Below are 25571 nucleotides of genomic sequence, written 5' to 3' on the forward strand. Positions count from 1 at the left end.
TTAACCATCAACAGTCTGATTATTTTTTGGCCATATACTACATCTGGTGCAGGCTGAGCCTGTGTCACCCAAGTGCATTTAACCATCAACAGTGTGGTTATTTTTTGGCCATATATTACATCAGGGGCAAGTTGAGCCTGTCACCCAGCGCCTAAAAAATAGACCTGACATTTCTATTCAACCAAATCTGTACTGTTTTAGCTGGTCAAGTTATTTGTATTGACCGTAAAAGCACACTTTTTTTCTGGGTTGAAAAAGCATTCCCAAATTTGCCATTCTCAAAATAACTAGTTTCTGGTATTTGAGGCCTACTTGAAATCTATCCCAAAAAGAAAATCTTACATTGAAGGTATTGATAGTGTCATTCAGAAAAACCTAAGACACACGCTAGCGTGCTGATAGAAGTGTGATTCTGTGATTAAACCTATACCTGTCACACAGCGCAAAAAAAAACAGGTCTCACATCTCTATTCAACCAAATCTGCACTGTTTTAGCTGGTCAAGTTATTTGTAGTGACCGTAAAAGCACACTTTTTGTTCTGGGTTGAAAAAGCATTCCCAAATTTGCCATTCTCAAAATAACTAGTTTCTGGTATTTGAGGCCTACTTGAAATCTATCCCAAAAAGAAAATCTTACATTGAAGGTATTGATAGTGTCATTCAGAAAAACCTAAGACACACACTAGCGTGCTGATAGAAGTGTGATTCTGTGATTAAACCTATACCTGTCACACAGCGCAAAAAAAAACAGGTCTCACATCTCTATTCAACCAAATCTGCACTGTTTTAGCTGGTCAAGTTATTTGTAGTGACCGTAAAAGCTGACTTTTTGTTCTGGGTTGAAAAAGCATTCCCAAATTTGCCATTCTCAAAATAACTAGTTTCTGGTATTTGAGGCCTACTTGAAATCTATCCCAAAAAGAAAATCTTACATTGAAGGTATTGATAGTGTCATTCAGAAAAACCTAAGACACACGCTAGCGTGCTGATAGAAGTGTGATTCTGTGATTAAACCTATACCTGTCACACAGCGCAAAAAAAAACAGGTCTCACATCTCTATTCAACCAAATCTGCACTGTTTTAGCTGGTCAAGTTATTTGTAGTGACCGTAAAAGCACACTTTTTTTTCTGGGTTGAAAAAGCATTCCCAAATTTGCCATTCTCAAAATTGTGGTGAACGGGAACAATGAGGAAAACATCTAATATGGGACGCGGACGTGGACATGGTCGTGGTGGTGTTAGTGGACCCTCTGGTGCTGGGAGAGGACGTGGCCGTTCTGCCACAGCCACACGTCCTAGTGAACCAACTACCTCAGGTCCCAGTAGCCAGCAGAATTTACAGCGATATTTGGTGGGGCCCAATGCCGTTCTAAGGATGGTAAGGCCTGAGCAGGTACAGGCATTAGTCAATTGGGTGGCCGACAGTGGATCCAGCACGTTCACATTATCTCCCACCCAGTCTTCTGCAGAAAGCGCACAGATGGCGCATGAAAACCAAGCCCATCGGTCTGTCACATCACCCCCATGCATATCAGGGAAACTGTCTGAGCCTCAAGTTATGCAGCAGTCTCTTATGCTGTTTGAAGACTCTGCTGCCAGGGTTTCCCAAGGGCATCCACCTAGCCCTTCCCCAGGGGGGGAAGAGATAGAATGCACTAACGCACAACCACTTATTTTTCCTGATGATGAGGACATGGGAATACCACCTCAGCACGTCTCTGATGATGATGAAACACAGGTGCCAACTGCTGCGTCTTTCTGCAGTGTGCAGACTGAACAGGAGGTCAGGGATCAAGTGGTGAGACCGAGCCAACAGCGTAGCAAAAGAGGGAGCAGTGGGCAAAATCAGAACACCCGCCGCCAAGAGACTCCGCCTGCTACTGACCGCCGCCATCTGGGACCGAGCACCCCAAAGGCAGCTTCAAGGAGTTCCCTGGCATAGCACTTCTTCAAACAATGTGCTGACGACAAGACCCGAGTGGTTTGCACGCTGTGCCATCAGAGCCTGAAGCGAGGCATTAACGTTCTGAACCTTAGCACAACCTGCATGACCAGGCACCTGCATGCAAAGCATGAACTGCAGTGGAGTAAACACCTTAAAAACAAGGAAGTCACTCAGGCTCCCCCTGCTACCTCTTCTGCTGCTGCCGCCTCGGCCTCTTCTGCTGCTGCCGCCGCCTCGGCCTCTTCTGCTGCTGCTGCCGCCGCCTCGGCCTCTTCCTCCGCCTCTGGAGGAACGTTGGCACCTGCCGCCCAGCAAACATGGGATGTACCACCAACACCACCACCTGCGTCACCAAGCATCTCAACCATGTCACACGGCAGCGTTCAGCTCTCCATCTCACAAACATTTGAGAGAAAGCGTAAATTCCAACCTAGCCACCCTCGATCCCTGGCCCTGAATGCCAGCATTTCTAAACTACTGGCCTATGAAATGCTGTCATTTAGGCTGGTGGACACACACAGCTTCAAACAGCTCATGTCACTTGCTGTCCCACAGTATGTTGTTCCCAGCCGCCACTACTTCTCCAAGAGAGCCGTGCCTTCCCTGCACAAACAAGTGTCCGATAAAATCAAGTGTGCACTGCGCAACGCCATCTGTGGCAAGGTCCACCTAACCACAGATACGTGGACCAGTAAGCACGGCCAGGGACGCTATATCTCCCTAACTGCACACTGGGTAAATGTAGTGGCGGCTGGGCCCCAGGCGGAGAGCTGTTTGGCGCACGTCCTTCCGCCGCCAAGGATCGCAGGGCAACATTCTTTGCCTCCTGTCTCCTCCTCCTCCTACTCAGCTTCCTCCTCCTCTTCTTCCACCTGCTCATCCAGTCAGCCACACACCTTCACCACCAACTTCAGCACAGCACGGGGTAAACGTCAGCAGGCCATTCTGAAACTCATATGTTTGGGGGACAGGCCCCACACCGCACAGGAGTTGTGGCGGGGTATAGAACAACAGACCGACGAGTGGTTGCTGCCGGTGAGCCTCAAGCCCGGCCTGGTGGTGTGCGATAATGGGCGAAATCTCGTTGCAGCTCTGGGACTAGCCGGTTTGACGCACATCCCTTGCCTGGCGCATGTGCTGAATTTGGTGGTGCAGAAGTTCATTCGCAACTACCCCGACATGTCAGAGCTGCTGCATAAAGTGCGGGCCGTCTGTTCGCGCTTCCGGCGTTCACACCCTGCCGCTGCTCGCCTGTCTGCGCTACAGCGTAACTTCGGCCTTCCCGCTCACCGCCTCATATGCGACGTGCCCACCAGGTGGAACTCCACCTTGCATATGCTGGACAGACTGTGCGAGCAGCAGCAGGCCATAGTGGAGTTTCAGCTGCAGCACGCACGGGTCAGTCGCACTATGGATCAGACCCACTTCACCACCAATGACTGAGCCTCCATGCGAGACCTGTGTGCCCTGTTGCGCTGTTTCGAGTACTCCACCAACATGGCCAGTGGCGATGACGCCGTTATCAGCGTTACAATACCACTTCTATGTCTCCTTGAGAAAACACTTAGGGCGATGATGGAAGAGGAGGTGGCCCAGGAGGAAGAGGAGGAAGAGGGGTCATTTTTAGCACTTTCAGGCCAGTCTCTTCGAAGTGACTCAGAGGGAAGTTTTTTTGCAACACCAGAGGCCAGGTACAAATGTGGCCAGACAGGGCCCACTACTGGAGGACGAGGATGAGGAGGAGGTGGAGGAGGATGAGGATGAAGCATGTTCACAGCGGGGTGGCACCCAAAGCAGCTCGGGCCCATCACTGGTGCGTGGCTGGGGGGAAACACAGGACGATGACGATACGCCTCCCACAGAGGACAGCTTGTCCTTACCTCTGGGCAGCCTGGCACACATGAGCGACTACATGCTGCAGTGCCTGCGCAACGACAGCAGAGTTGCCCACATTTTAACGTGTGCGGACTACTGGGTTGACACCCTGCTGGATCCCCGGTACAAAGACAATGTGCCCACCTTACTTCCTACACTGGAGCGTGATAGGAAGATGCGCGAGTACAAGCGCACGTTGGTAAACGCGCTACTGAGAGAATTCCCAAATGTCACAGGGAAACCAGTGGAAGCCCAAGGCGAAGGCAGAGGAGGAGCAAGAGGTCGCCAACGCAGCTGTGTCACGCCGAGCTCCTCTGAGGGCAGGGTTAGCATGGCAGAGATGTGGAAAAGTTTTGTCAACACGCCACAGCTAAGTGCACCACCACCTGATACGGAACGCGTTAGCAGGAGGCAACATTTCACTAACATGGTGGAACAGTACCTGTGCACACCCCTCCACGTACTGACTGATGGTTCGGCCCCATTCAACTTCTGGGTCTCCAAATTGTCCACGTGGCCAGAGCTAGCCTTTTATGCCTTGGAGGTGCTGGCCTGCCCGGCGGCCAGCGTTTTGTCTGAACGTGTATTCAGCACGGCAGGGGGCGTCATTACAGACAAACGCAGCCGCCTGTCTACAGCCAATGTGGACAAGCTGACGTTCATAAAAATGAACCAGGATGGATCCCACAGGACCTGTCCATCCCTTGTGCAGATTAGATATTAACTACCTCCCCTTAACAATATATTATTCTACTCCAGGGCACTTCCTCATTCAATACTATTTTTAATTTCATTTTACCATTATATTGCGGGGCAACCCAAAGTTGAATGAACCTCTCCTCTGTCTGGGTGCCGGGGCCTAAATGTGTGACAGTGGCCTGTTCCAGTGGTGGGTGACGTGAAGACTGATTCTCTGCTATGACATGAATACAGATTCTGCGCTGACATAAGGCCAGATTCTCTGTTACGGGACCGCTCTCCTCTGTCTGGGTGCCGGGGCCTAAATGTGTGACAGTGGCCTGTTCCAGTGGTGGGTGACGTGAAGACTGATTCTCTGCTATGACATGAATACAGATTCTGCGCTGACATAAGGCCAGATTCTCTGTTACGGGACCGCTCTCCTCTGTCTGGGTGCCGGGGCCTAAATGTGTGACAGTGGCCTGTTCCAGTGGTGGGTGACGTGAAGCCTGATTCTCTGCTATGACATGAATACAGATTCTGCGCTGACATAAGGCCAGATTCTCTGTTACGGGACCTCTCTCCTCTGCCTGGGTGCCTGGGCCTAAATGTGTGACAGTGGCCTGTTCCAGTGGTGGGTGACGTGAAGCCTGATTCTCTGCTATGACATGAAGACAGATTCTGCGCTGACATAAGGCCAGATTCTCTGTTACGGGACCGCTCTCCTCTGTCTGGGTGCCGGGGCCTAAATGTGTGACAGTGGCCTGTTCCAGTGGTGGGTGACGTGAAGCCTGATTCTCTGCTATGACATGAAGACAGATTCTGCGCTGACATAAGGCCAGATTCTCTGTTACGGGACCTCTCTCCTCTGCCTGGGTGCCTGGGCCTAAATGTGTGACAGTGGCCTGTTCCAGTGGTGGGTGACGTGAAGCCTGATTCTCTGCTATGACATGAAGACAGATTCTGCGCTGACATAAGGCCAGATTCTCTGTTACGGGACCTCTCTCCTCTGCCTGGGTGCCTGGGCCTAAATGTGTGACAGTGGCCTGTTCCAGTGGTGGGTGACGTGAAGCCTGATTCTCTGCTATGACATGAAGACAGATTCTGCGCTGACATAAGGCCAGATTCTCTGTTACGGGACCTCTCTCCTCTGCCTGGGTGCCTGGGCCTAAATGTGTGACAGTGGCCTGTTCCAGTGGTGGGTGACGTGAAGCCTGATTCTCTGCTATGACATGAATACAGATTCTGCGCTGACATAAGGCCAGATTCTCTGTTACGGGACCTCTCTCCTCTGCCTGGGTGCCTGGGCCTAAATGTGTGACAGTGGCCTGTTCCAGTGGTGGGTGACGTGAAGCCTGATTCTCTGCTATGACATGAATACAGATTCTGCGCTGACATAAGGCCAGATTCTCTGTTACGGGACCTCTCTCCTCTGCCTGGGTGCCTGGGCCTAAATGTGTGACAGTGGCCTGTTCCAGTGGTGGGTGACGTGAAGCCTGATTCTCTGCTATGACATGAAGACAGATTCTGCGCTGACATAAGGCCAGATTCTCTGTTACGGGACCGCTCTCCTCTGTCTGGGTGCCGGGGCCTAAATGTGTGACAGTGGCCTGTTCCAGTGGTGGGTGACGTGAAGCCTGATTCTCTGCTATGACATGAAGACAGATTCTGCGCTGACATAAGGCCAGATTCTCTGTTACGGGACCTCTCTCCTCTGCCTGGGTGCCTGGGCCTAAATGTGTGACAGTGGCCTGTTCCAGTGGTGGGTGACGTGAAGCCTGATTCTCTGCTATGACATGAATACAGATTCTGCGCTGACATAAGGCCAGATTCTCTGTTACGGGACCTCTCTCCTCTGCCTGGGTGCCTGGGCCTAAATGTGTGACAGTGGCCTGTTCCAGTGGTGGGTGACGTGAAGCCTGATTCTCTGCTATGACATGAAGACAGATTCTGCGCTGACATAAGGCCAGATTCTCTGTTACGGGACCGCTCTCCTCTGTCTGGGTGCCGGGGCCTAAATGTGTGACAGTGGCCTGTTCCAGTGGTGGGTGACGTGAAGCCTGATTCTCTGCTATGACATGAAGACAGATTCTGCGCTGACATAAGGCCAGATTCTCTGTTACGGGACCTCTCTCCTCTGCCTGGGTGCCTGGGCCTAAATGTGTGACAGTGGCCTGTTCCAGTGGTGGGTGACGTGAAGCCTGATTCTCTGCTATGACATGAAGACAGATTCTGCGCTGACATAAGGCCAGATTCTCTGTTACGGGACCTCTCTCCTCTGCCTGGGTGCCTGGGCCTAAATGTGTGACAGTGGCCTGTTCCAGTGGTGGGTGACGTGAAGCCTGATTCTCTGCTATGACATGAAGACAGATTCTGCGCTGACATAAGGCCAGATTCTCTGTTACGGGACCTCTCTCCTCTGCCTGGGTGCCTGGGCCTAAATGTGTGACAGTGGCCTGTTCCAGTGGTGGGTGACGTGAAGCCTGATTCTCTGCTATGACATGAATACAGATTCTGCGCTGACATAAGGCCAGATTCTCTGTTACGGGACCTCTCTCCTCTGCCTGGGTGCCTGGGCCTAAATGTGTGACAGTGGCCTGTTCCAGTGGTGGGTGACGTGAAGCCTGATTCTCTGCTATGACATGAATACAGATTCTGCGCTGACATAAGGCCAGATTCTCTGTTACGGGACCTCTCTCCTCTGCCTGGGTGCCTGGGCCTAAATGTGTGACAGTGGCCTGTTCCAGTGGTGGGTGACGTGAAGCCTGATTCTCTGCTATGACATGAAGACAGATTCTGCGCTGACATAAGGCCAGATTCTCTGTTACGGGACCGCTCTCCTCTGTCTGGGTGCCGGGGCCTAAATGTGTGACAGTGGCCTGTTCCAGTGGTGGGTGACGTGAAGCCTGATTCTCTGCTATGACATGAAGACAGATTCTGCGCTGACATAAGGCCAGATTCTCTGTTACGGGACCTCTCTCCTCTGCCTGGGTGCCTGGGCCTAAATGTGTGACAGTGGCCTGTTCCAGTGGTGGGTGACGTGAAGCCTGATTCTCTGCTATGACATGAAGACAGATTCTGCGCTGACATAAGGCCAGATTCTCTGTTACGGGACCGCTCTCCTCTGTCTGGGTGCCGGGGCCTAAATGTGTGACAGTGGCCTGTTCCAGTGGTGGGTGACGTGAAGCCTGATTCTCTGCTATGACATGAAGACAGATTCTGCGCTGACATAAGGCCAGATTCTCTGTTACGGGACCTCTCCTCTGCCTGGGTGCCTGGGCCTAAATGTGTGACAGTGGCCTGTTCCAGTGGTGGGTGACGTGAAGCCTGATTCTCTGCTATGACATGAAGACAGATTCTGCGCTGACATAAGGCCAGATTCTCTGTTACGGGACCGCTCTCCTTTGTCTGGGTGCCGGGGCCTAAATGTGTGACAGTGGCCTGTTCCAGTGGTGGGTGACGTGAAGCCTGATTCTCTGCTATGACATGAAGACAGATTCTGCGCTGACATAAGGCCAGATTCTCTGTTACGGGACCTCTCTCCTCTGCCTGGGTGCCTGGGCCTAAATGTGTGACAGTGGCCTGTTCCAGTGGTGGGTGACGTGAAGCCTGATTCTCTGCTATGACATGAAGACAGATTCTGCGCTGACATAAGGCCAGATTCTCTGTTACGGGACCTCTCTCCTCTGCCTGGGTGCCTGGGCCTAAATGTGTGACAGTGGCCTGTTCCAGTGGTGGGTGACGTGAAGCCTGATTCTCTGCTATGACATGAAGACAGATTCTGCGCTGACATAAGGCCAGATTCTCTGTTACGGGACCTCTCTCCTCTGCCTGGGTGCCTGGGCCTAAATGTGTGACAGTGGCCTGTTCCAGTGGTGGGTGACGTGAAGCCTGATTCTCTGCTATGACATGAATACAGATTCTGCGCTGACATAAGGCCAGATTCTCTGTTACGGGACCTCTCTCCTCTGCCTGGGTGCCTGGGCCTAAATGTGTGACAGTGGCCTGTTCCAGTGGTGGGTGACGTGAAGCCTGATTCTCTGCTATGACATGAATACAGATTCTGCGCTGACATAAGGCCAGATTCTCTGTTACGGGACCTCTCTCCTCTGCCTGGGTGCCTGGGCCTAAATGTGTGACAGTGGCCTGTTCCAGTGGTGGGTGACGTGAAGCCTGATTCTCTGCTATGACATGAAGACAGATTCTGCGCTGACATAAGGCCAGATTCTCTGTTACGGGACCGCTCTCCTCTGTCTGGGTGCCGGGGCCTAAATGTGTGACAGTGGCCTGTTCCAGTGGTGGGTGACGTGAAGCCTGATTCTCTGCTATGACATGAAGACAGATTCTGCGCTGACATAAGGCCAGATTCTCTGTTACGGGACCTCTCTCCTCTGCCTGGGTGCCTGGGCCTAAATGTGTGACAGTGGCCTGTTCCAGTGGTGGGTGACGTGAAGCCTGATTCTCTGCTATGACATGAAGACAGATTCTGCGCTGACATAAGGCCAGATTCTCTGTTACGGGACCGCTCTCCTCTGTCTGGGTGCCGGGGCCTAAATGTGTGACAGTGGCCTGTTCCAGTGGTGGGTGACGTGAAGCCTGATTCTCTGCTATGACATGAAGACAGATTCTGCGCTGACATAAGGCCAGATTCTCTGTTACGGGACCTCTCCTCTGCCTGGGTGCCTGGGCCTAAATGTGTGACAGTGGCCTGTTCCAGTGGTGGGTGACGTGAAGCCTGATTCTCTGCTATGACATGAAGACTGATTCTGCGCTGACATGAAGCCAGATTCTCTGCTATGGCATGAAGAGACTGATTTTCTGCTGACATGAAGCCAGATTCTTTGCTATGGCATGAAGAGACTGATTCTCTGCTGACGTGAAGCCAGATTCTCTGCTATGGGACCTCTGTCCAATTGATATTGGTTCATTTTTATTTTTTTATTTTAATTTTAATTCATTTCCCTATCCACATTTGTTTGCAGGGGATTTACCTACATGTTGCTGCCTTTTGCAGCCCTCTAGCTCTTTCCTGGGCTGTTTTACAGCCTTTTTAGTGCCCAAAAGTTCGGGTCCCCATTGACTTCAATGGGGTTCGGGTTCGGGACGAAGTTCGGATCGGGTTCGGATCCCGAACCCGAACATTTCCGGGAAGTTCGGCCGAACTTCTCGAACCCGAACATCCAGGTGTTCGCTCAACTCTAGTCATTACGCATGGCATATAACCAACCACATACTGTCAGCTAATAGCACCTCCGCCAGAAGCCAGTGATACAAAAGGCAAAACAAAGCCGAGAGACATAGGGGAACATTTATGAAGACCGGCGATTTAGACATCATTAATAAAATCAATTCAATATAAATAAAGTATGTGCCAATCCATATTAAATGTGCTGTACAACAGATAACCACACTATGAAGTGTAATCATGCTATAAATATTCAACAATAAATAATCCACTAAAAATATACAGGTGAAACTCGAAAAATTAGAATATCGTGAAAAAGTTCATATATTTTAGTAATGTAACTTAAAATTAGAATATTGTGAAAAGGTTCAAAATTCTAGGCTCAAAGTGTCACACTCTAGTCAGCAAAGGGTACCTGAGATTGTGGCTTTGGGGTTTTCATAAGCTGTACGCAATAATTATCCAAATTATAACAAATAAAGGCATGAAATATCTCGCTTTGCATGTAATGAGTCTATCTCATATATTAGTTTCATCTTTTAAGTTGCATTACTGAAATAAATGAACTTTGCACGATATTCAAATTTTTCGAGTTTCACCTGTATATAGTGCAACAACATATTTTTTATATCAAGGCAGGGTAAATCTTCATACATTTCACTCTTATATTTTTTATTTTCATGCTTTTCACCCAGAAAATTAACCAGCATTTTTTCATCTGTGAACAAAAATACAATGAAATCATTATTAAAACACAAATATAAGTTTAAAAGCCCATTAAAAAATACCACTTTAAAGAATAGCACAAAATCTCTTACTTTCATTTAAACCCCTCTCGGCTAATGTACCTAATGTATAGATCAATCTGCTTTCCAACTGTGCCAGCCTTTTTGCTTTGTCACCTCCTCCACTGTATCGCTTGCACCTATACAGTGAAGAAGTGAATGGGTTGTGCACCATGCAGATCCCATGAATATGAAAGGTGCTGTTTCTTGGGGGAAAAACATAAAAAAAAATTAATTTCATAAAACCCTCTTAATTAAAATTTATGTTGCACAAACTTAACAATGAACATGGGAAAGTTTTCTTGCAATGTTGCCACCAATGTTTCACCAGGAGAAATATCCAACGGCATAAAAACTATTTTGTTCCTTCCAAAGTAGAGCTTATTTCCTTCCTCGTCAGGGAAGATAGCTAGGAACAGCTCCCGATTCACACACTGTGAATAGAATTTACTTACAATTTAACTTCTTTCCTTTCCTCACTAGGAAATACATTATATGCTGTATTTAACATCCTGGAAAATGATGTAAGTGGCTGCAAATACATTGAAGGGAACCTCTCAATGAAAGTGTCTCGAAAAGGCACAACAATCAGTGCCCTTGAAGCAGACTGGCTGGAAATGACTACTTATTACTTCAAGCAGGGCTTTTCTTTAATTGATTCTTTTGTACACTGGGAAATGCTCAGAGGTAAGATTAGAATTTTTACATCATATACTGTACTTATATACCATGTACTTATATTGGCCTATATACCAATTGTCTATGCAATTACACATTTTTGCACAATTTTCATTTTGCAAAGAAATGTGTTTTTTTCCCATTGAATGCCACTCTTTACATTTGGGGTAATGTAGGTGGGGCTTAGTGAGAGTGGTGTAGTATTGGGGCCTGACAGAATTACTATAATCTACACCATTAAATGGCAGGTACTGGTAATTATAGCCAAACTCTATGCCAGAGTTTTGTGCTTCTTATTTTTTAAAAATCACCCCAATGTAAAAGAAACAACTGGCCTTGTTGTCCTTAGCAAACAATTTGAGTTCAGCTTTTATAATTTGAAGTACTTATTTTGGTGTTTTTACCATATTTGCTGTTTTATGTGGAATTTTAAACTTCCTTTAACCCCTTCCCGACCTATGACGTACTACTACGTCATGGGAACCACTGCGTTCCCGCAATTTGACGTAATAGTACGTCATATAGATTGCGCGGGCACCGGAGCGGTGCGCGCACGATCACTGCAGGGGCCCGGCAGTCCCTGGTAGCCAGGCCCTTGCTGTATCCGCCGGCATCGCTGTAAAAGCCGATGCCGGTGGATTAACCCCTTCTATGCCACAGTCCGCGCTGACCACGACATAGAAGGGGTTTGTGTCGGGTGAGTGATCGCATCGAGTCCCCGCGCTGCTGTGACGGGGACCCGATGCGACACAAGGTAGCCCGATGCCGTGCAGAGGCTGCCCAATGCACAGCATCAGGAACTGCCTTCTACAGGTGCCGAGGAGATCCAGCCTCAGGCTGGGTCTCCTAGGCAACCTGTTAGTGTATGACTGTTAGTGTATGACTTAGTGTCATGCACTAACATAGAAACATAGAATGTGTCGCAGATAAGAACCATTTGGCCCAACTAGTCTGCCCAATAATAATAATAACAGGCAATGCAATACAATACAGATGTATTGTAATGCATTGCAGTGGGGATCAGACCCCCAAAAGTGAACATCATAAAGTAAAGAAAATAAATTAAAAAAAAAGTGTTTTTAATAAAATTTATAAAGTAATAAAATTAATAAAGTAAAATGAAAAAAAAAACGCCCCTTTTCCCTTATTTTATAATAAAAAACAAAACAAAACCCACACATATTAGGTATCGATATTATTGTGCTAAAGTGAAATACATTTAAAAAATATACATATTAGGTATCGCCACGTCCATAACAACCAGCTCTATAAAAATATCACATTACATCACAAAAATTGCAACAGCAAGTAATCAGAAAGGCGTATGCCCCCAAAATAGTACCAATCAGACCGTCACCTCATCCCGCAAAAAATTAGACCCTATCTAAGCGAATCGGTCAAAAAATAAAAAAGCTATCACTCTCAGACAATGGAGACACTAAAATATGATTATTTTTTGCTTCAAAACTGCTATTATTGTGCTAAAGTAAAAACAAAAAAAAGGTATACATATTAGGTATTGCCACGTCCGTAACAACCAGCTCTATAAAAATATCACATGACCTAACCACTCAGGTCAACACTGTAAAAAAAATAAAAAATGTAAAATAAAATCATTTTTGTCACATTATATCACAAAAATTGCAACAACAAGTGATGAAAAAGACGTATGCCCCCCCCCCCCCAAAAAATTGTACCAATCAGACCGTCACCTCATCCCGCAAAAAATGAGATCCTACCTAAGAGAATTGGTCAAAAAATAAAAAAAGCTATGCTCTCAGACTATGGAGACACTAAAATATCATTATTTCGGTTTCAAAAATGCTATTATTGTGTATTTTTGCCACGTGCGATTGTTACGATCTGCTCTATAAAAAAGTCACATGACCTAATCCCTCAGGTAAATGCTGTAAAAATAAAAACGTTGCCAAAACATCCACCTTGCCTCACAAAAAATGTAATATAGAGCAATAAAAAATCATATGTACCCCAAAATAGTACCAATAAAACTGGCACCTTATCCTGTAGTTTCCAAAATGTGGTGACTTTTTTGCGTTTCTACTGTAGGGGTGCATCAGGGGGGCTTCAAATGGGACATGGCATCTAAAAACCAGTTCAGCTAAATTTGCCTTCCAAAAACCATATGGCGTTCCTTTCCTACTGCGCCCTGCCGTGTGCCCGTACAGCAGTTTACAATCACATGTGAGGTGTTTCTGTAAACCGCAGAATCAGGGTAATAAATATTGAGTTTTATTTGGCTGTTAACCCTTGCTTTGCTATTGGAAAAAATGGATTAAAATGTAAAATCTGCTCAAAAAGTTAAATTCTGAAATTTCATCTCCATTTTCCATTAATTCTTGTGGAACACCTAAAGGGTTAACAAAGTTTGTAAAATCAGTTTTGTATACCTTGAGGGGTGTAGTTTCTAAAATGGGGTCATTTTTGGGTGGTTTCTGTAACGAGCCCCTGCTCGCTCTATTCTGCTCTCACAACACTCCCTGATGTGACCACAATATCTGTTGGTTCCACCGTTGATGATCCGGCCTCAAGCGACCGCTCGTGTCGTTTTAATTCTCACAGAACTAACACCAGTCAGGCTGTATGTGAGTTCAAACTGACAAAATAAATATATGTGGGGCATTCAATAAAGAATTTTGTCAGTTGGAACACCTCTTTCAATTTGTAAATTGTAAAACCCCCTTTGATTGGCTATGCAAATGAGGTAAGCAGGGATTAGTTCAAGAGCTTGGCTGGGAGGCAGATGGGTGTGGCCATTGTCACAGAGAGTTTCAAACCATGACAGTTTCTATTATGTAAGCCTCACAAAGTGACTTCAGACCTGAACTGGTCCTTAAAAAGTTGATTTTGGAAATTTTCCGAAAAATTTTAAGATTTGCTTGCAAACTTCTAAGCCTTCTAACGTCCCCAAAATTTTTTGGGTGGTTTCTGTAACGAGCCCCTGCTCGCTCTATTCTGCTCTCACGGCACTCCCTGATGTGACCACAATATCTGCTGGTTGATATCCGTTGATGATCCGGCCTCAAACGACCGCTCGTGTCGTTTTAATTATCACAGAACTAACACCAGTCAGGCTGTATGTGAGTTCAAACTGACAAAATAAATATATGCGGGGTGTTAAGGGAAATATGGCTTTCAGCCTGAACCTCATCCTGATGACCACACAAATATGCCTAATAATTGGACCCAGTGGTATTCACCCATTCAGTATGGCCAGTAGCAGTGTGTCCCTTGTTAGCATATCTAAGGCAGGAAGGGCACATTGTGAAAGCAGTTTAACAACATCCTCTTGACCAAGAGATGGGGGAAGATATTTGGGTGGTCACAGGGTGGAGTCTATTGTGGGGGGCTGGGACACAGCAACATATAGGTGAAAGTTGGGAGTGAGGCTCGCGCTTCTCTTCCTGGACACCTATGGATGAACAGCATTTCAGGAGCAAGCTAAGTTATATGTGTGCTTATGTGGGTATGTATATAAGTATAATATCCCAGTAGACTTTATATGTGTACATATAGATATTTGCAGTCTGCAATTGTATTACCAGTTAGATTATATATGTTGTTTATGCATGAGTCTCTATATGTACATGTACTAATGGTCAGGTACTGGAGGTGAGTTGGTTAGAAGAGTAGATCCAGTAGACTGTATATTAGTGGACTCTGGATATACTGTATATACACTGCTCAAAAAAATAAAGGGAACACTTAAACAACACAATGTAACTCCAAGTCAATCACACTTCTGTGAAATCAAACTGTCCACTTAGGAAGCAACACTGAGTGGCAATCAATTTCACATGCTGTTGTGCAAATATGATAGACAACAGGTGGAAATTATAGGCAATTAGCAAGACTGGTTGACCTGACCACTTCTCAGTTCCTATGCTTCCTGGCTGATGTTTTGGTCACTTTTGAATGCTGCCGGTGCTTTCACTCTAGTGGTAGCATGAGACGGAGTCTACAACCCACACAAGTGGCTCAGGTAGTGCAGCTTATCCAGGATGGCACATCAATGCGAGCTGTGGCAAGAAGGTTTGCTGTGTCTGTCAGCGTAGTGTCCAGAGCATGGAGGCGCTACCAGGAGACAGGCCAGTACATCAGGAGATGTGGAGGAGGCCGTAGGAGGGCAACAACCCAGCAGCAGGACCGCTACCTCCGCCTTTGTGCAAAGAGGAACAGGAGGAGCACTGCCAGAGCCCTGCAAAATGACCTCCAGCAGGCCACAAATGTGCATGTGTCTGCTCAAACGGTCAGAAACAGACTCCATGAGGGTGATATGAGGGCCGGACGTCCACAGGTGGGGGTTGTGCTTACAGCCCAACACCGTGCAGGACGTTTGGCATTTGCCAGAAAACACCAAGATTGGCAAATTCGCCACTGGCGCCCTGTGCTCTTCACAGATGAAAGCAGGTTCACACTGAGCACATGTGACAGACGTGACAGTCTGGAGACGCCGTGGAGAACGTTCTGCTGTCTGCAACATCCTCCAGCATGACCGGTTTGGCATTGGGTCAGTAATGGTGTGGGGTGGAATTTCTTTGGAGGGCTGCACAGCCCTCCATGTGCTCGCCAGAGGTAGCCTGACTGCCATTAGGTACCGAGATGAGATCCTCAGACCCCTTGTGAGACCATATGCTGGTGCGGTTGGCCCTGGGTTCCTACTAATGCAAGACAATGCTAGACCTCATGTGGCTGGAGTGTGTCAGTAGTTCCTGCAAGACGAAGGCATTGATGCTATGGACTAGCCCGCCCGTTCCCAAGACCTGAATCCAATTGAGCACATCTGGGACATCACGTCTCGCTCTATCCACCAACTTTGCACCACAGACTGTCCAGGAGTTGGCAGATGCTTTAGTCCAGGTCTGGGAGGAGATCCCTCAGGAGACCGTCCGCCACCTCATCAGGAGCATGCACAGGCATTGTAGGGAGGTCATACAGGCACGTGGAGGCCACACACACTACTGAGCCTCATTTTGACTTGTTTTAAGGACATTACATCAAAGTTGGATCAGCCTGTAGTGTGTTTTTCCACTTTAATTTTGAGGGTGACTCCAAATCCAGACCTCCATGGGTTAAAAAATTTGATTTCCATTTTTTTTTGTGTGTGAATTTGTTGTCAGCACATTCAACTATGTAAAGAACAAAGTATTTCAGAAGAATATTTAATTAATTCAGTTCTAGGATGTGTTATTTTTGTGTTCCCTTTATTTTTTTGAGCAGTGTACATACACATTATTAGCCACATTTGCTTAGCATCCAGGGTGCACAGGAATGGAGGTGGCTGTGTGTGGTGGTGTCCTCTATGTATTGTGTTATCTGTATCTTTATGTATAATGTCCATTGCTTTGTCATCTCTATGTTATCAGTAAACTATTTTTATATATAAGTATCTGTAAGGGTTGTGTGTTGCTCCTGGGGAATATGAAGGACTGGAAGAGGTGTAATTATACACAGAATGATCGGGTTGTATGGGAAACAAGGGCAACATGCTAGGAATAGAATAGAAGGGATGGAAAACGGAGATATACATAAATCTCCAATTTCCAAGAAGCAAAAATCTCCTCTTCACGGGGCATTCAATAAAGAATTTTGTCAGTTGGAACACCTCTTTCAATTTGTAAATTGTAAAACCCCCTTTGATTGGCTATGCAAATGAGGTAAGCAGGGATTAGTTCAAGAGCTTGGCTGGGAGGCAGATGGGTGTGGCTATTGTCACAGAGAGTTTCAAACCATGACAATTCTATTATGTAAGCCTCACAAAGTGACTTCAGACCTGAACTGGTCCTTAAAAAGTGGGTTTTGGAAATCTTCCGAAAAATTTCAAGATTTGCTTGCAGACTTCTAAGCTTTCTAACGTCCCCAAAAAATAAAATGTCATTTTCAAAATGACCCAAACATGAAGTAGACATATGGGGAATGTAAAGTAATTACTATTTTTGGAGGTATTAATATCTATTATAAAAGTAGAGAAATAGAAATGTGGAAATTTGCTAATTTTTTTAAATTTTTGCTAAATGTTTTTTTATGAATAAAAATTTACTTTTTTTACTCATTTTTTCCACTGTCATGAAGAACGATATGTGACGAGAAAACAATCTCAGAATGGCCTGTATAAGTAAAAGCGTTTTAAAGTTATCACCACATAAAGTGACACATGTTAGATTTGCAAAAAATGGCCTGGTCAGGAAGGTGAAAACAGGCCCGGGGTTGAAGGGGTTAAGGAATCATGCAGAAGAATATATTTTTTTGTCCATGTCCGCTCTGTTGTTTTTTTAGGCCTGTATGTGGAACCATTCATTTAAATGGGGCTGCAAAAAAAATAAAAAATACCGAAATGATTCCATGTGCATTCCGTATTCGTATGCGTTCAAGTCCATTCCGAAAAAAAAGAACATGTCCTATTCTTGTCCATTTTGCAGACAAGGACATGCATTGTTACAATGGATCTGCAAAAAAACAAAACGTATGTAACATGGTTGGCACCCGGATGTCATCCATTTTTTTTTTTTGCATATCCAGGTTTTGCAGTCTGCAAAATATATACGGTCATGTGCATGAGCCCTAAAGTGTGTAGTGTATTTTGAATTGCACTACAGACAAAGCATTTTTCATGCTTTTTTGTTTATATTGTGTCTGTGCATTTTTATCATTTTTGGAGGTTTTTTTTTGTTTCATCACAGCATGTTATGTGTTTTTTTTCTGGCAATTTTCACTTATGCATCTCTATAGAAGTTGGAAACTCCCAGAAAAAAAAATACTACTTGGCTCGGCTGTATTGGCCACAGTGGGATGTAATTAAAGGGGTTATCCAACCCCAAAAATGCCCCTCCCCCAGACCCCTCATACAGATTGTACTTGCCTTGCTCCCCAGCACTACTGATCCCCGCACAGCTGCAGCTCCCTATTGGGCCGATGAAAACATCTGGTGAGGGAGGGGGGGTTTTCAGCGGTTTGGGGCAGCCAATATCAGGCCACGACGGGAATGAGCACCCTCGATACTAGGGAGGCTTGTTCCCGTCACGGCCTGCTATTAGAGCAGATCTGCTTCAAAAATCTCAAGCTGAGAATTCAGGTTTGTATTGAACCCATTAGTTAAAAAGAAAGCATAAAAGAAAATGTCAAAAACTGCCTGAAAAAAATGTGCGTTTTTCATGCTGAAAAAAACATGCAGATTCCACATGTTTTAAGTGTGTTTTTCAAAATCAGTCGTGTGAACTGGCCCTGAGGCCTCTTTTACATTTTTGCTTTTGTTTCATCTCCATGAAAAAAAGCATCCGTGAAGTATCCATGTTTGGTCCGTGAGTCCATTTTTTACCCTCTGTGTGTCATCCGTAATCCACGGACGCTGCTCAGCAGAAAATTCATTTCCAAAGCATCTCCTATCAGTTTACAGTTAAAACATAGAATGTGTCGAAAAACAGACACAATTTGCCCTATCCGAGTTGTGTCCGTGATCCATGTTTATGGTCAGTAAAAAAAAATAATGATATGTGCACAGACACATTAAAATAAATGTGACACCAACCAACCAACATTTTTTTTTACTTTTTAAATGCCTGTATGACAATATTTTGTCTCACTTCTGTGGGCAAATTTACTAACCTTTCAAGGGGTGGTGTAGTTTTACTCCAGGTGCTTGGACTGCCTGAGGTGCGCCTAATTTATGATGAGGCACAGGGGCTATCAAAGACCGGTGTAAAAAGCCAGCCTCTGAAGAATGACCCCCACTGTCTATAGGGAATGCACTGAATAGTTTCAAAATGGCTTCCAAATTGCTGCAGTCAAATGTGTAAAGGTGTGTTTACACGTCCTGATGTTACAGGAGATTGTTGGGAAGGAAGCGTTCCTTTCTGACAGTCGGCTGCTCGCTCAGTGAAGGAGACTGCTTCACCTGCTGTACATGCATCGATCCTGCGATGTCAGGCAGCAGGGGGCAGTCATGTACACAGTTCTTAGTATATTCTAACTTGAAGCGTCCCCATCACTATGGGAACGCCTCTGTGTTAGAATATACTGTCGGATCTGAGTTTTGACGATCTAACTCAAATCCGATGGTATATTCTAACATAGAGGCGTTCCCATGGTGATGGGGGCGCTTCAAGTTAAAATATACCATCGGATTGGAGAAAACTCTGATCCTATGGTATATTAACTCCTGACTTTACATTGAAAGTCAATGGGGGATGGATCCGTTTGCAGTTGCACCATATTGTGTCAACGTCAAACGGATCTGTCCCCATTGACTTGCATTGTAAGTCAGGATGGATCAGTTTGGCTCCGCACGGCCAGGCGGACACCAAAACGACTTTTTCTTCATGTCCGTGGATCCTCCAAAAATCAAGGAAGACCCACGGAAGAAAAAACGGACACGGATCACGGACCTACGGACCCCGTTTTTGCGGACCTTAAAAAAAAAAAACGCTCGTGTGCATGAGGCCTAAAGGGGTTTCCAGGGTTAGAAAACCATGGCTGCTTTCTTCCAGAAACAGCACCATTCCTGTTCATGAGTTGTGTTTGATATTACATCTCTGGTCCAGTGAAGCGAAGGGGGCTGAGCTGCAATACCATCCATAATCAAGAGTTGAGCTATCAGCCTAAGGATAGTTCAAACAGCAACTATGTAAACTGTAAGGCCATGCCTATGCTTTATCCCCTTCCTGACATATGATGTACTATTACAGGGATGGCCAACCTGAGGCTCTCCAGCTGTTGCAAAACTACAGCTCCCAGCATGCCAGAACAGCCTACAGGTATCAGCCTACAGCAGGGCATGGTGGGAGTTGTAGTTTTACAACAGCTGGAGAGCTGCAGGTTGGCCATGCCTGTACTATTACATCATAGTGGGAAGTGACTGTATATATCTGTCCTAAAAGTAGAGAAATGAAAATTTCGAAAATTTTGAATTTTCCCACATTTTATGTAAATTCTGTTTTTTTTATAAATAAAGGAAAAAAAATATTGACCCAAATTTACCGCTAACATAAAGTACAATGTGTCTCCAGAAAACATTCTCAGAATTGTTTAAAACCGGACGGATCCATTATGCAGGCCATAGACTTCTGTTATGACGGAATGAATAACTGAATGCCTCTAAAGGCATTCCGTTATACATTCAGACATAGAATTGCGTTATGGTCCGTGGATATGGAATCCATAACGCAATTCAGATTGTACCACAACCCGAACTTCAAAATATGAAATTCGCTCATCCCTAATCTTTATAGTCAAAAGTAGTTTATTTTATCTTGCAGTATAGTAACAGTTAAGAAGGCAAACGTGTATAAAGGATTAGTCACTCATTCCTACAAAGGATATGGGAAATTAATCACCCTAGTTTTCCTTCCAGTTAGGATTTTTCTTGCTGTAATATGAATTGCACCTTTCAGTTACCAAATATTTTTCTGACCCAAAGCAATAATGGTTTACATTAGTAGACAGACACACAAATGTAATATGTTTTCTTTTCACAGGGGAACAAACACCAAAATTATTGGATGGATTATTTGTCTATGAAGATGAAGCTTCTCGAGTTATCGCCTCAAAGAACAGAGGAAATGATGCAATAATAGTAGAGCAGTGGACGGTATTTGAGGTGATAAATAACATATATTAACAAATAGAGATAGCCTTGCGGTTCGCCCGGCGGTTGTTTGGCGGCGAACTATGCTCGTTTGTGGTTCGCCTAACGGGCGAACATATGGAGATGTCCGACAGCGCCATATTCTTTTACATAATGAAGATCAGGTGGTACAGGACAGCCAATTGACATGTTTCAGCACACGGACATACCCCCTACCTTATAAATAAACCCGATCTGGCCGCCACTTTACGTTCAGTCTTTTGCCAGTGTAGGGAAAGGTTGCTGTGTGGAGCAGGGACAGACTGTTAGGGACACCAAACACTAGCTAATAGGGCCACAAAAGTCCTTTTAAGGACTGGTATAGGTGTGCTATCGATAGATGTGACTTACTAAGGGGCGCAATATACTTATAATATACTTTCTAACATAGAAAGTCTATTATAGTGCATTTGTATTGTGCAGCAGTTGTGTGCGGTTCTGCTGTGATACTGCAGCTGCACAGAGTGCCAAACGCTATTGGAACAAATAATTTCTACTCGTGTGATATACCAGTTGCCCCCCAAAAAAACTGATTGAAGCAGGGTGTTATATACCAATAATATACTTTATATATAGTGCATTTAGGTAGTGCAGCATTTGTTTGCGGTTTTGCTGTGTTACCGCAGCTACACAAAGTGCCAAACGCTATTGGAACAAATAATTTCTACTGGTGTGATATACCAGTTGCCCCCCCAAAAAACTGATTGAAGCAGGGATGTTATATACTGTACCAATAATATACTAAAGTTTTGCTGCGTTACCGCAGCTACACAGAGTGACAAACGCTATTGGAACAAATAATTTTTACTGGTGAGATATACCAGTTGCCCCCCCAAAAAACTGATTGAAGCAGGGGTGTGATATACCAATTATATACTTTCCATATAGTGCATTTGGGTAGTGCAGCATTTGTTTGCAGTTCTGCTGCGTTACCTCAGCTACACAGACTGACAAACGCTATTGGAATAAATCATTTCTACTGGTGTGATATACCAGTTGCCCCCCAAAAAACTGATTAAAGCAGGGGTGTGATATACCAATTATATACTGTCTATATAGTGCATTTGGGTAGTGCAGCATTTGTTTGCGGTTTTGCTGCGTTACCTCAGCTACACAGAATGACAAATACTAATGGAACAAATAATTTCTACTGGTGTGATCTACCAGTTGCCCCCCCCAAAAAACTGATTGAAGCAGGGGTGTTATATACCAATAATATACTTTCTATATAATGCATTTAAGTAGTGTCAGCCAATTCATACGATTCTCCCATCTTCTTTGTGCGGTGCCAAATCAATTAGAAGTATAAATATGTGTACACCATACTGCTTTCCTAATGAGACCAGACACACAGTTGGTTTCATGAAAGCATCTTCTCATCCCCCCTGAGCCATGGTAGAAGAGAGAGCTTTATTCACGTTACATTGACTTAAATAGCAGACATGACATTACAAAAGGGGTGTTCCTTAATAAAGAGACTATTGGCTCCTAAACCTGATAGGAGTGGTTTCAGAAACTTGAACTCTGAGTTCATAGGTAGATTTGAAAACCGCAATGTAATCCCCATTTTCCTCCTCCCCTATTGACCTTAAACAAAAGAATGCACACATGGCTCATACATCTGGTTTGCGGCCACCTAGTGGACAAAAATGTGTACTACAGAATGTGCACACCACATACACATAGAGAAACATAGCCCATCTCTTACAAATCCCTCCTTTTGCGGGAAATAGACCAAAGGTGAACAGGCAAAAGTGAGGTACTCTCCCAACGCCCTAAACAGCGAAGAGCTGGACTTTCCTTATTGCTTCACCAGGTCCCCTCAACTCCCTTTTGGGTTTGCCTTCACCTTGTCCTATTTACCCCGCAACCATCAACAAGGTTTTATTTACTTCAGGATGGAATAATCTTTGTCTTTGACAGGGGTACAGCACATATATAATGTGTGGGCATGGATGTATTAAAATTTTTTAATAACAATTTTCCTAAAATGGAGAACTCTAAAACAGCCTGTTAAAACCAAATGCTAAAAACATTGTAATCTCTGAACCAGTTTACAAATCATTGTTCTGGCCATTATGTGATTAATTTCAGAAGTTTTCCCGAAAGTTAATTTGATAAAGTCCATCAGTTTCTTCAGATCCTTGGTTATCCTTCCATCAGGGGCAGTGTTGTCTGGAATGTAGATGCAGTAGGAACTTCCAATGATTTTGTAGACCCCTCCTTTTTCTGCTGTCAAGGACCAGTCGGTTCTGTAGAGTCATCACTGGAAAAGAGCTGTTGTTCCACCATTCCCTTCGCAGCATCACAGGTGTAATTACCAAATCTCTGTTGATGACAATAGAGATGTTAATCCAATCTACATTTTTTTAATTTTTTTATTTTTACTACTAATCCTCAAATCCTGCAGCTATCTGACTTTTAGCTTTAAATTAGTCAAAAACTCTTCTACAGATTCCTAGGGCTTCCATGTATACATGTGAGTCAAAGGATGTAGGGAGTGACCTCCTTAGTCGTGACCGGACATTGTTTTTGTCTACTGATTTGATCCCACTCAGGAGGCGGGAATAGAACAAATGGCATCAGGACTTGATCAGGGTACATTGGCCACTTCATTCTACCTGCATCCTGGGTCTGAGTTTCAAATCTCCACACAATCACCAGATATCTGCGTTTTGATAAACCAACTGTTAGAGTAAACGTTAGAGTCACTACTCGTCTCATTCAGCTGAATTAAGTAAGAACAATATCCTGGAGGGAAAACACCAAAGGGCTTTCCTGCATAAAATCCTGTCTCTAAGGCCAGTTTGTCATATTTTTAAATTAGCCAAATATTTAATGCCAACTATAGGTAAGTATGTAGAAGCCACAGATGCAACTGAACTTTGAGGTTTCTCCCTTACCAACATTCAAAATTTGCCTAGGGGATCTTGGTCACTTACACATGTTCCCTTAAGGACAGTCATCCTTTGTGACAAACCTTCACCTTTACTGACTCTAGAGGTAGTGTAGGTAGGTAGATTTGAAAACTGCAATGTAATCCCCATTTCCCCCCTCCCCTTTTGACCTTAAACAAAAGAATGCACACATGGCTCATACATCTGGTTTGCTACCATGAGTACTACACAAAAATGTGTACTACAGAATGTTCACACCACATACACTTAGAGAAAAAAAGCCCATCTCTCACAGTAGTGCAGCATTTGTTTGCGGTTTTGCTGCATTACCGCAGCTACACAGAGTGCCAAACGCTATTGGAACAAATAATTTTAACTGGTGTGATATACCAGTTCCCCCCCAAAAAAACTGATTGAAGCAGGGGTGTTATATACCAATAATATACATTCTATATAGTGCAGCATTTGTTTGCAGTTTTGCTGCGTTACCGCAGCTACACAGAGCGACAACCGCTATTGGAACAAATCATTTCTACTGGTGTGCTATACCAGTTGCCCCCAAAATAACTGATTGAAGCAGGGGTGTGATATACCAATAATATACTTTCTATATAGTGCATTTAGGTAGTGCAGCAATTGTTTGCAGTTTTGCTGCGTTACCGCAGCTACACAGAGCAACAAACGCTATTGGAACAAATAATGGTGTGATATACCAGGTGCCTCCCAAAATAAGTGATTGAGGCAGGGGTGTGATATACCTTCTTCCACAAATACTGCTCTTCTATAGGGACTTTTGTCACAGGGTCATTTTGAAATGACAGAGAAAGAGGCAGGCCATTCCGCAGGGGTGGTAGGGGTCGGGCAGGTGCACCAAGCCAGAGCCTAAGTGGGAAGTTGCAGAAGGTGCGTGCGATTACGTCAAAGGACGTACCAGACTTGGTTGAGTGGCTCACTTAGCCTTCCGCTTCTGCACCCTCCTCATCCTCTCTATCTGGACCCTCTTCACTCTCTGCTGTGTGCACCCCCAAAGACACCACCACCATATCCCCTCCACTCGAGTCAGAGGATTTATTTTCCCATCCATCACAAAACCTTACCAATGCGCAGCCATTCTTGGCATCGGATCAGGAAGAGGAGGTATCAATGGTCACCACCTAGCAGTCTGACGACAGTACCCAGGTCAGCCCAAGGAGGGTGGCAGGGCTCCAGACTAAAAAAAATATCAAGGAGCCATTGGCTCCTAACCTGAAAAATTTAGGAGCCAAATGAAATTTTTAGTCGCCAAATTTAAAATACATAATATAACTGGGATGCTTAGGAGCAGGGGGTTTTCTAAGCTACAGCCCACGCAGTTAAAGGAGTTGTACACTCATTTCCATGACCTGTCAGACTAGCCAGATTCGCGTTGATAATCCCTAGGTGCTGGGTCCCGGCTCATTTGCTTCCCGGCCTCCGCTGCTTGTCTTGGCTTTCTCCATGAAAACGTTTGGCTGCAGTGGCATCAAGACAATCTCTGGCCACGGTGGAGATCTGCTCCCCTGGCATCACGTGATCATTTAATATAATGCATGGGAAGCAGGGGTCGGTCATTGGCTGTAACACCGTCAAATAGGAGGTTTTCATGATGGGACTCAAGACAAGCAACAAAGGCTGGGGAGCAAACGAGCCGGGACCCAGCACTGGGCATCAGGCAAGTATGATCACCAACAAAGGTCCTGCCAGTCTGAGGTGCAGAAATTACTGTATCCAAACCCTTTAAGGAGTAATTTTTATATTTTTCTTTAAGGGGTTTCAAACCAGTATTATTCTATATGTGACACAGAATGGGTTCAAAAAAACTATCCCCACTGCAATCACTTGAGAGTCGCCACTGCAACCAGTGACCACATC

At 45.1% G+C, this 25571-nt stretch overlaps 1 protein-coding gene across 1 annotated transcript in view; it reads left to right on the top strand.

The window, feature by feature from the left end:
- The window catches only part of RFTN2 (raftlin family member 2), a 262138-nt gene that overhangs the window by 141113 nt on the left and 95454 nt on the right, over positions 1 to 25571 (top strand). The window contains exons 5-6 of the mRNA XM_040440557.1: positions 10953 to 11156; positions 20636 to 20757. Of these exons, the coding sequence (XP_040296491.1) occupies positions 10953 to 11156; positions 20636 to 20757 (326 nt within the window). The remainder of the gene's footprint in view (positions 1 to 10952; positions 11157 to 20635; positions 20758 to 25571) is intronic.

The sequence above is a fragment of the Bufo bufo genome, chromosome 7 (genome assembly GCF_905171765.1).
Source record: "Bufo bufo chromosome 7, aBufBuf1.1, whole genome shotgun sequence".
NCBI classification, from domain to species: Eukaryota; Metazoa; Chordata; class Amphibia; order Anura; family Bufonidae; genus Bufo; species Bufo bufo.